Source organism: Trachymyrmex cornetzi, unplaced genomic scaffold, assembly GCF_001594075.2.
Source record: "Trachymyrmex cornetzi isolate Tcor2-1 unplaced genomic scaffold, Tcor1.1 scaffold25, whole genome shotgun sequence".
NCBI lineage: Eukaryota > Metazoa > Arthropoda > Insecta > Hymenoptera > Formicidae > Trachymyrmex > Trachymyrmex cornetzi.
In genome coordinates, this window is record NW_017297166.1 from 1,095,915 (window position 1) to 1,107,506 (window position 11,592).

At 34.9% G+C, this 11,592-nt stretch overlaps 5 protein-coding genes across 6 annotated transcripts in view; 2 read left to right on the forward strand and 3 right to left on the reverse strand.

Annotated features, from left to right (window-relative positions):
* LOC108761534 (uncharacterized) overlaps nucleotides 1-3,524 on the forward strand; it is an 11,431-nt gene extending 7,907 nt beyond the window's left edge. Inside the window, exons 13-19 of the mRNA XM_018508139.1 lie at nucleotides 489-628; nucleotides 729-887; nucleotides 1,173-1,282; nucleotides 1,358-1,525; nucleotides 1,603-1,695; nucleotides 1,771-1,912; nucleotides 2,748-3,524. Coding sequence (XP_018363641.1) covers nucleotides 489-628; nucleotides 729-887; nucleotides 1,173-1,282; nucleotides 1,358-1,525; nucleotides 1,603-1,695; nucleotides 1,771-1,912; nucleotides 2,748-3,047 — 1,112 coding nt within the window. The 3' untranslated portion in view covers nucleotides 3,048-3,524. The remainder of the gene's footprint in view (nucleotides 1-488; nucleotides 629-728; nucleotides 888-1,172; nucleotides 1,283-1,357; nucleotides 1,526-1,602; nucleotides 1,696-1,770; nucleotides 1,913-2,747) is intronic.
* A 1,204-nt stretch (nucleotides 3,525-4,728) lies between these two features.
* LOC108761519 (ubiquinone biosynthesis protein COQ4 homolog, mitochondrial) lies at nucleotides 4,729-8,620 on the reverse strand. Of its 2 annotated transcripts, none has more exons than XM_018508121.1 (5): nucleotides 8,523-8,620; nucleotides 7,345-7,522; nucleotides 5,462-5,793; nucleotides 4,964-5,187; nucleotides 4,729-4,879 (listed from the first exon to the last, which is right to left on the reverse strand). In XM_018508121.1, exons 1-5 carry the CDS (start codon nucleotides 8,541-8,543, stop codon nucleotides 4,729-4,731), a joined length of 906 nt encoding a protein of 301 aa, XP_018363623.1. In that variant the 5' UTR covers nucleotides 8,544-8,620. The 2 variants fall into 2 exon arrangements, with proteins under 2 accessions (XP_018363623.1, XP_018363624.1); XM_018508122.1 differs by having other exon boundaries at nucleotides 8,361-8,592.
* LOC108761518 (UDP-sugar transporter UST74c) lies at nucleotides 5,800-7,338 on the reverse strand. The gene has a single exon (XM_018508120.1). It carries the CDS (start codon nucleotides 7,212-7,214, stop codon nucleotides 6,234-6,236), a length of 981 nt encoding a protein of 326 aa, XP_018363622.1. The 5' UTR covers nucleotides 7,215-7,338; the 3' UTR covers nucleotides 5,800-6,233.
* Nucleotides 8,621-8,709: 89 nt separating the features above from the next.
* The window catches only part of LOC108761556 (ATP-dependent RNA helicase dbp2), a 10,141-nt gene continuing 7,258 nt past the window's right edge, over nucleotides 8,710-11,592 (forward strand). Inside the window, exon 1 of the mRNA XM_018508165.1 lies at nucleotides 8,710-9,060. Within this exon, the coding sequence (XP_018363667.1) occupies nucleotides 9,059-9,060 (2 nt within the window). The 5' untranslated portion in view covers nucleotides 8,710-9,058. The remainder of the gene's footprint in view (nucleotides 9,061-11,592) is intronic.
* LOC108761557 (microsomal glutathione S-transferase 1) overlaps nucleotides 10,186-11,592 on the reverse strand; it is a 2,463-nt gene continuing 1,056 nt past the window's right edge. The window contains exon 2 of the mRNA XM_018508166.1: nucleotides 10,186-10,562. Within this exon, the coding sequence (XP_018363668.1) occupies nucleotides 10,239-10,562 (324 nt within the window). The 3' untranslated portion in view covers nucleotides 10,186-10,238. The remainder of the gene's footprint in view (nucleotides 10,563-11,592) is intronic.

Genomic DNA, 11,592 nt, shown 5'->3' on the forward strand with positions numbered 1-11,592 from the left:
CACACACACACACACACACACAATATCTCTATGGCTGCATTCTACTTAACGCTCGCAACGTTCGCGAGCATCGTTTGTCCTTGTTTAACATTTAATAAACACAAGGATGAAATGATTCCACGAGCGTTGTGAGCGTTAAATGGAACGTAGCCTATATATATAATTAGAATATAACGATTATCCGATGATTAATAGAATATAATAATTTATTTGATTTGCTTCTTTCCATTCTATCTGTATTTAATAATAATTTATATTTGCCCCAATTTTCCTTTACCAATTGATTTTAATTTAGTCATAATTAATTCCATATTTAATAATATGAACATTAATTAGTAGATTAAACGAAATTATTTATAAACTTGCAGTAACAAGCATCATATTATTACATTTGTTAAATGATGCTTATGTTCAATCAAACGTCTCTTATGCATACTCAAATTATATTTTAACATTATTAACATGACTTTGCATATATATATTTTTAGATACTAAAACTAGCGAAGATTTCACCGATGAAGTGGAATGTATAGTGCCAACGATGTCAAAAAAACTGAGTCACTCGCAAATGGGAAAAATTAATCAGAGAGTATATGAGAGTTATTATGCGGCTACGGACATCTTGACGGTAAGAAGATTCGCAACATATATAAATAACGGTAATTTAAACGATTTTGCGATCGTTAATGCAATGCAGTTAATCGATACAGTATTACGGCATGTTGTAGATCAAGAGACGCGATCAGCATCCCGTTGTGAGTCTATTCACGCCACTACTCATTCGGGATTCGATCGTGTCGTACAAACGCGGGACTTATGACGTTCCGCGTATTTCTCGGCATAGATTAAGAATCCTCGATAAGCTCGGTGAAGGAAACTTTGGTTTGGTGAGTCTTGTATTTCCCATTATTGTCCTAGATATGAATCCCTATAAAGACATTCTTTTCCTTAGTTATTTTAAACGTCTTTTAATTTTTTTTGTAAAGTTTTTAATTTTTTATTTTTGAAAAGTAAACTCTTATTTAAGTTCTCTCATTTAAGTTCATCTATTTCTGACTATTTTTCTGAACATAAATTGCTATAAAAGCATCCTCTTAGATGTTTTTTTTAGACATCTTTGCTATTTAATTTTTTTTTAGAATTTTTAATATAAAAACGTGCATTTTATTTAGGTTCATTTATGCGAAGCAAAAGGCATACAAAATCCGGATCTAGGCATCCTTCAAAATCGTCAAGTAGTTATAGTTCGGTCCTTATGGCGCGGCGTAGTTGACTCTTTAAGGTAAAAGCATATCACATTTTGTTTAATGAGTTTCTGAAAAGCTCTTGAATTGTATACGAACATGTATCATTTTAGGGAAGACTTTATGAACGACATGCACATCTTGGCTGAAATACGGGATGTCAATATCGCCAGGATAATCGCGATTGTTGAGGAGGAGCCTTTTAGTGCCATTTTCGAATACGGAGAACTCGGGGATCTATCAAGTTTTCTAAAAAATCACGATCGCGATGCACCGATAAGGTAAAATTGCATAACAATTCGATTAGAGATTTTGTCTATTTTTTCCAAAAGTATTCACAAAATAATGAATTCCGCAGTTACGAGTGCTCGTTGAATTTGGTGACGCAAATCGCTTCAGGTATGAAATACCTTGAAAGTTTGAACGTACCGCATTGCGATCTAGCAGCCAGGTAACAATACATTCGTTATATATTTTGTGATAATATTACGTATGTGTGTTTTACATGTGTCAATACATTTTGTAGGAATTGCATCGTTTGTAAAGATTTACTGATTAAAGTATCCGATCAGGCCATGTACTGCAGTAAATATGACAGCGAATATTATGTCGACGAGTGCTATGCGAAGATACCATTGCGTTGGATGGCATGGGAAGCGGTCTTATCGGTAATTGTTTCTTTTTTAATTAAATAGATTTTAAAGAAGAAAATAATCTTGTTTAATCCAATTTTCAGTCATTCATATATACTTTATTTTTCAAATAGAATAATATAAAATTAAATGAAATATGTTGAGAAGGGCTACGGAGCCAAAAATAATAGATTTAATATATTTAATATACACTAATGTGTGTGTGTGAAAGGTAATAAATATAAAAGTAGCACTATATGAAAGTTAAAATAAACAACGATTCGACTCCGATCGGGTCATTCTCAACGTTAAACATATAATATTAACAACTATAAACATAATCAGAATAACAAGTTGATTACAAACTAAAAACAATAAAAAAGGGAAAATATAGACTTCAATTCAATGTAAACAACAATGGCAATAATTTTTCAGACAGTACATAAATAGCGATGATTAGATTCGAAAGTTTAAAAAATGTCATAGTGTATAAACAGGAAGTGTGATTTATCATTGATATCGTCATTACAATCAATTCTTTTTGAATAACTTGTTACCAGTAATCATAATAGATAAAATCGGTGTGATAATAAATCTGTTATGTTTTGAACAAATAATTAGGCAGGAATTAAGTTCACCACCTAATACGATGTAACGCAAATGTAGAATTAAAAATAGAATAATGAAAATATATCTAAAAAGCATTTATCTTAGTGAAAATAAAATAATATAATCTTCTAAAGAGAGGATTGTTTTGAGAGAGAAAAAAAGAAATGTTCAAAAAATTGAGACATTTGGTTATTTTATCCGAAAATTTTATAGATAATATTTAAATTAAATTGAGAATAATACTTCTCTCGTCTATGTTTAGGGAAACCGAAGCTGTCCATCCGACGTTTGGTCGTATGGCGTGACGGTTTGGGAAGTGTTAACGCGCTGCGAAGACGTACCGTACGCCGACATGACCTCAGAACAGGTGTTAGAGAACTGTGGCCTATGGTACTCGTTGGACAATGGCAGTAAGAAGAAATGTCCGCGAATTCTCGAGCAGCCGATGTTCTGCGCGGATGATCTGTACCGGCTGATGCTGCGATGTTGGTGCAAACTTGCGGAGGATCGACCCAGTTTCCAGGAGATTTACTGCTACCTCAAGAAGCTGACTCTGGATTAAGTGTGCGCAAATGCGAACGCATCTCTGCCGAAAGAGAATACGAAAAACGATCCATGCTCCAGCAGCAGCGGCGGCGCGGACCAAATCGATTACAATCAGCTAAGAAGCATCCTGAATTCTTTCTTGATCGTTTTCGCAGGTGGCTTGAACTAATTCGCGAATTGAATCGATTCGAGAAGTCATAAATGCCTAAACACGACAATGTGGGATGCTCTCTGGCCACTAAAATTACTGCTCAACTAGATTTATCTAATTTTGATTATATAAGTAAGTGTAGGCTAATAACGTAATGATAAAAATTCAATGCGGCGAATAATCGCAAGTTTCTCGTATAATCTTCTACGCATGTCAAGGAATAATCTGAGAATAATCTTTCAATGATTATTTCCGTAACAATCAGTATTCCGCGAGAAATACGTGATTTCGCGAGCAAGAGAGATTCATCTATTTACTAATTTATTACTTTACATATCTTTCCTACGCTTATACATATATATATAAATATAATATACATATGTGATACTCATTATCGTTTTTACTGTTAAAAAATATCGTTCCATTTCTTCTATATCTATTGTCTAGGTAGCCGAACGCAGTAAAATGACGATGTGAACAAGCTTTCCAACGAAACTTGTTGCAATTTTGCTCGAGTTTATTGCAGATTTTAGTCGCAAAGCTTTAGTCGCATTTTGTCGGCTGAAAACTTTATATCATCGTCAGAATTCGTTGCATGTAGCCGAAGTGAAATAATATTATAAGTAAAAAATCGGCATAAGCGAGCGTAATACTCAATTACGTCGAAGAATGACAATCAGTTTTGCTCACCTATTTATATGTACTTATTTTATGAAATAATATCACGATGTACTCGTATTGATCGATTCAGCTTGTCTATCTTAGGAAGAAGGCGGATCGTTTGTTCTTTAATCAAATTTCGCAGTGGCGCAAGATTTTTAAATAGAAATAATCTTCATATATATCCTTTCTTATATATATGTATCTCTTAAGCTAAGTCATTTCCACTTTTATTCGGAAATACATAATTCGGGATGTATTTGGAACGAGGATGCTCTTTAACGAATCGCGTTATTAATTCTTCCAATTTAAGAATAAGATTGTATTCGAGCAATTTTTGTGTGCCAAATAATAGTAATTCAGAAAAAATGCGTTTCAAGATGTAACTTTGTATGAATATTTTGTTCCAAATGGTTATAATTAGATCTCTAAAGCACTTCCATTTTAAGATACACCCCGTGCATAATAACAATGTTATCTAAGAAAACGATAAAAAAAGGAGCAAAAGAGCAAAAGATAAGAATCACAATTACGATTATTGGAAACAACGACGATAATAACGATTATGGTAAACGTACAATTTTAGATTATATATGTTTATAACAGATGTAACGTTTAATTAAAATCAAATTTGTAATATCAATCACATGCGTATTGTTTTCAAACGCAGATCCGATCTAATCTTGTCTATGTGTATGTTTAAGGATTAGCGATTTCTTTAGATTTATTTAATATTGACAAAAAGCGTTTCAACATGTTAAACTTCAGAGAAACCAAAACTTTATTTCGCACATAATAATAATAATTATTATTAATAATTAAATAACTAATAAATAATTTTTTATAAGTCGATTAGCAATTATAATCTTTACTCTTAAATCATAGTTCATATAAGACGTACGATATTCATTTCTTTATGAAAATCCTCGAGAGACTGTTCCCAGCGCTCCTCGAAATATATCCCTAGCAAGAACTTCGCATTCAATCCAGTATTTATAGACCATGAGAGATAATGATCTAAATATAATTGCCTCTGTCTGAAATGTTACATGATACACAAAATAATAATGACATATTAATGACAATTACAGGCTATCTTACAAAGCAGCTCACAGGTTTACCTAGGACGTAGTCGACTAGCTCCAAATATTGCGCCAGTTATACACATCGGCAAATGCATTTGTAAAGCCTCTACCCATTTAACTGCTACCTCTCCTAGCATCGTCGTCGGCATTAGAAGCATAGCATGAAAAATATCGTGCACCTCTCGATATCGTTGCATCACATAGGCCAACTCGATATCATCGACAAATTGCACTATAGGTCTATCATCGGGCGACACATTCTGCAATTATATAGCTCGTTCAGCAAAACTCACATTTTGCTTGATTGTTCTTCAGGAAAAAAAAAGATGTTATTAATAATACTTACCAACAGTAGTCTAATTGAAAATAATCTTGTTAATTCAATGAAAGTATTAGTGAAACAACATTTCATTAAAACAAGAACATGGCATGTTTGTTCCATTAATATTGTCATTGAATTAACAAAACTATTTTCAGTTAGACTACTATTGGTTAATATTTTTTTTTCTGTGCAGACGGTAAGATTCATCTTACATTGTCATCCAAGAAATCGCGATACGTTCTGCCCACAGTCCCAGACGGCAGATCTTTAAGGTAAGAAAGGTCGACGGTGGACGTATTTATGCGTGGCTTTTGCGCGAGTATACGTTGACCCTCGTTCGTATTCTTCATTTGTTGATGACAATGCATGAGAGCGTTTCTACCGGTAGTTTCCCCCAAACACGCTATCATGTCGCCTCGAGAAGGATTCGCCAACGATATAGCCGCCGAGCCCATCGTGAGAAGCACACGCTGCAGGGGGGATAGGGATACATGGTGCTTGGCATAGTCCTCCAGAAATGCCTCGCAGGCGGTCGCGAAACGGCCTGAAACCGAGTGAGGAAAGTAAGAAGATTTGAAACCGTGTTGTCAGTTAATAAATAAAATTTATTTCCATTCAAAGTATCTGTCAAGTATGTACAGATTAGTGCATATATAGATTAATATATTTAACTTTATGGCAACGTCGTACTCTAATTGATCTGCTTTCGTAATTAACATAATACTTATCTGGTAACACGACAATTTTACTTTGGTATATACATATTACAGTCAGGTTGTCGATATTATTTCACGCTTTCTACCTTGGGTAAGTTAAAAAGTACCTTAAGATACGAGGAACAGAAATATTCATAACAACTATTTGTCATATACACATCACCCTGCCATCGTTCAGAAGAAAGGAACGTAGATCTTAACGCTTTGTACAACGCTTTATATTATACAGAGTTACAGCATCACATTCTTATAGTATAAAAATTTACAATCATATGGCTTGTATTCTACTGGCCTGAGATTCAGTCAACAAAGTGTATTTTGGCTGCAGACTCTCTCTTTTACGAAACGTTACCCAGGTATATACTAAGCTACCTATCACACTTAAATTTAATCCTACAAAGTTCAACAACGAAAATATATAGTCTCCACCGATCACCATACCGAGATACGTCACGCATATATTTTTCAGGCATCCGATTATAGTAGTTGTCAGCGCAGAGTTATACAGTGTACAGAGGAGTGTACTGTACGACAGAATAAAACCCATTATGCACGACAATACAAACTGCAGAATAAACAGCGGATTTGTCCAATTGGGAAACTCTAATGCCAGATCTATATCGCCCATCCACCAGGCCATTAGGACTGTTGGGCCGAGCATAAACAAAGAATTATAATACATCAGTCCATATTTTCCTAATTCCTTAGAATCTAGCTTCTTCTTCATATATACACCATTAGCAGCAGTAAAGAAATCGTTCAATAGAATAAAGATATAGCCTTCGAGATTGAAGGCAAGGTCGTTGAGTGCGGCTACCACTGCGCCTAGGATCATGGTATAAACACTCAGCTGTATGGACAGGCGCGCCTTGATGCCGAGGATGTAGTACTCGGCGATCATTGTCATGAGGATACTGAATCGCCTCAGGGCGGTGAACATCGGTAGGCTTAGCTGCTTGGTGCCGCCCAGGCCGAATATCATGTTGCCGATGTATATCAGTGGCAACGGCCATATCTTGGTGAAGGTCGTCACCTCCAGATTAGGGAACTCGACATAGCGCAGCCTCTTGGCGAAGAATAGGACCAGTATTGTCGCGAGCATCTGGCCGATCCCCAGCACTTGGAAGGACGGGAAGGCGTACGACGTGAGGATGGTTTTGTTGACAACCGTTATCATGAACGACGACAGGCCGTAAAAGAATGCCGACGTCACCCGGACGAACATCGCGTTTTGCTCGTGTTCCGTCATCGTGGAAGGAAAGAACAGAGCAGCCTGCCGGTCTCTCTGCCACTGAACTTGCTTTTATCCGTTCATACGTGTCTCGTTATCCAAAACCACCGTTATTGCGATAAATAATAACACGAATTGAGGAACCTACACTTAGATAACCTTATCATTCCTCTTCCGTTCATGGCAGCGGCGACTTGGACGTGTACTGGACCGGCTCCGGAGTGAAGGCCTCGGTGCAATCCCGCGTGAAACGTGTAATTGTCAAGTCTCAAACGTGTGATGCGATCGCAAAGGCATGCGACGAGAGTCCTTCGTCGAACCTCATTCTGCAGAAAAAAAACAAACCGTGACAGGTGTAAACATGGTGGACTCTGAACGCGCGAATTCTTAAGCCAAGTTGGGATTTTTGCAGCATTGTTAAAATTAAATTAATCACAATAATGTTGTGGTTTTAGGTGTATTTTTTAACTAAATTTTTTGTACTATTTTTTATGTTACGTTTTTTCTCTGTAATTACGAGCGTCTTTTAAGAGCGTGGAAAATATAAAGAATAAATCTCTCTTGATTGTACGAAGATTACCGATTAATATAATTGTTATTCTTTTATAATTATTATTTTTGGGCACTAAATCTTCCGTTTTTTGCAATTTCTACATTTGGAGTACATTCGATGAGACGCATTAACGCTGTTTGTACCATTCTATCCTCATCATTTATTAGACATAAAACAAGGAAAGAACGACACAAACAGTTAATAGCGTCTTCCTAAACGCGCCCATGGTCTCAATTTTAATATATATGCAAAAATTTGAATATTACGATTCCCTAACTTAAAAGTAATAATACAAAGATAAAAGAACTTGAGGGAATAGGCGATGTTCAAGGTGCGCTGATCAAGAAAATCTCTCAATATACAAATTAAATTTATTGAAATTAAATTAAATTTATTAAATTTATTGAAAAGACCGTAGAACAAATAAAATCGTTGAAAAGATAATAATCTCACGAAATTATCTTTTCAACAATTTTATAAATTCAATAAATTCAATTTGTATATTGAGATTTTCTTGAACAACCAGCGCACTTTGAACAGCGCTTATTCCCTCGAGCCTTTTTATCTCTTGTGTTGTTACAAATATATATGCTTTCTGTAAAATATTTTACCTCATATTATTTCCAATTTCCCTTAGCAAGCAAGATCGCAGGTTTTTATAAGCGTATCGTATGACACAGAGATTGTACGTCTGAGATTCTTTGTTCAGTTCACATCATGCACGTTCGTTATCTTTCGCGACACAACGTCGTTCCTTTCAGTTCTTATCTCACCACGTTGCATTGACGTTGCATAATGATTCCCTAATTACGAGGCGAGCGACAGCGGAATTTGCCGGCACGGGTGCCGCCATTTTTTTCACGGTCGACGATCATCGTGAGTCATCGTGGATCATCGTGCAGTATGGATTTCAGCGAGCAGAAGGGGGGTGGGGAAGGGGGAGAGGAGTCTTCTCCCCCACGGGCTCCACGAGAACAGAAGGTTCGTGTATCCCTCCGCCGCTGGTTGCCATGACAACGACCGGAACGCGGAACTACTTTGCGGAAGTTCCCATTAATTCCGGATCGCCGGTGGCGGGCGACACGACTTCCTAGGTACCGCTCTTGAATTCGCGATACGAATTCCCTCGCACGGTCGACCGAGTCCCGGAACGTGAGATCGCCAGAGTTCCGGCGAGAGCGGTTCCTCGAGAGTCCAACCGAGCGGTTTTGCGTCCGCCTGTCGCCCGTCGACGTTACGAGCCGACGTCGATCGAATCAGAACTGATTCCTCCTGAAACCGTCCGCGGAAAGGATACCCAGGATTCCCGATGTAAGTACGCGATGACAGCTTTGTGTGAGGCACGAATAGGTCGCGTCCGACGACGAGACGTCCTGTGGGATGTCCGGGACGTCCGCGAGACTGTTCGCAGAGGAATAAACGCTCCATATGCGATGGGCAGTTCCGTCCCGTCCGGCGACCGTCGATCGATAATGAGGCTGATATTGACCGCTTGGAAATTGATTTTTCTCCATTGTCTATTCGTAACACGATCGAACAGGTCTGTGGTGAACTTTTACCGCGGCTATCCGCTCGCGACAGATCACGCTTTTATCTTTATTGCATCTCATTGTCGGTCTTGATCGAACTGGTGATATTCCATAGCATGACTGTTTTTTGTATACATATATATAAAAAAAAAAATGATGAGACAGTAGGAAATTGCTATTGTTCTTTATAAGAATTTCTTTTGACAAATAAAATACTAATGGAGTTGTAAAAAAATATATGTAAATATATACATGTATCTTTATGTATATGTATATGAATCTTTAATTTAGATATTTAATCAGTATATCCATTTCTACTCCTTTGTGTGATAATGTTTATTGATTCTGTTATATAATATGTATTTTCAGGTTAAGTAAAATATTTTTTTGTAGATGAAATTATATAAAGAGAAATATGAGTCTTTAATTATTTAGATATTTAATCTATACTCATCTACGTCTATACTTATTTACTTTATACTTCTTTGATAACAATATGTTTAGTGATTGTATCATATATTTTTAAATTTAGTAAAATATTTTTTGTGGATGAAATTATAAAGAGAAATGTATAAAAATCTTTAATTTGGATATTTAATCAACACTGGATCAGTCTATCTATTTATTTTTTACTTTTTTGTATATGGTAATGTTTTTTTATTCTATCATACTATATATGTACATATATATGTACAGTCAGTAAAATATTCTCTGTAGATGAAATTATAAAGAGAAATATGTAAGAGACTTTAATTTAGATGTTTAACACTAGATCAATCTATTTGCTTTATACTTCTTTCTAAACATATAACAGTGTTTTTTGATTTTATGATACAATATGTTTTCAGAAATTCAATAAAATATGATCTGTAGATATACAATGAAAAATATTTTATTCTTAAGTATCAAAAGAATATACAGCTTGTTGTACAATTACTGCTTCAAAGATTTATGTAAAACTTAGGAATAGTACATTAATGTCTTAACTGCTTCGTAGCCCATAATTACAAATCCCACGAAGAAAGCTATCGCTCTCGTAGGTTGTTGTTGCCAAAATACATATGATGCAGTATGACCTACGCGAGCAAGTACAAAGGTTCGAATAAGAATTTTGGCTAACCATGCCGAAGGTCCTGTTCCTAGCCAGAGATACGTGACAATGAACCAAGGGAGAATATTCTCCAAATCATTTAAATGTGCTCTGCGTACACGCTCCACGTCTGGGTCATCGTAAACCACCTTGCCTTTACCCGAGTGCATAGCATCTTCTTGATTTGCGAATGCCTACAACAATTAATCATAATTAATTTCATTCTAGTTAATAAATTCTGACATAAACAGACCACGATGGCTGAGTTCTCAATTTACTATCAGTGCTAAGAATCTATAGTATGCATTCCATGCATTATAGATTTTCGGCAGTGGCAGTGAATATCGGAATACAACCGATAGGATCAATTCTCTTATTTATTTAGTTAAAAAAGAAAATATATACAAAGTATTTCTTTGTTAAACTCGAATGTTTAGAATCTTCTAAGAATAGATTTGGACATAGAGATAATCCACATAATTTTTATTTAGAATATTTGTTGCTTCTAATGATTCAACAAAATATCAAAGGGCAAAAATTGTTTCAAAGGGGTAAATATTATATTACAATAAACAACAAATTTTTTCCTAAGTCATATTTTTTGAAATTTCAAGATTATTTTTTTTTTATGAAATTTAAATAAATCCTATGATTTTTCTAATTATTTTGCGTATAAAAATATTAGTTATCAAAAAATCAATAGTTAAGATATTTTATATTTTATTCTGGCACAATTTGACATGAAATGTTATGTAAATATTTTATAAATTTTTTATTTTTTGATAATTGTATCTTGTTTCTTGTACCTTAATTCTTATATGCATAGAATAATGAGAGGAATCAATTGGTGTAAAGAGAACATAGTTGTTTTTAAAACAATGTGCAATACATATCTCTTTTGGAAAACAACTATGTATTTTCAGGGTGGGGGGGGGGGGTAAGTTAATTTTTTCTTTTAACTAAGTTAAGTTAAAGTTAACAACCTTGAAAATTTAACTCAGTTAAGATACAAGTTAATGTATAATGAAATTAATTGAATTAAAAGTTAAGTTACTAAAAAAAAAAGTAATTGAAAAATTAAAAGTTAAATTTCTTTCTATTTTATGATTTCAGAGTCTTACAAATAACGGAAATGACAAACATATACTTTATTTAGAATATACTCTATATTTTATTTAAACTTTTTGTTTATATATACTGTTATATATATGTATATATATATAT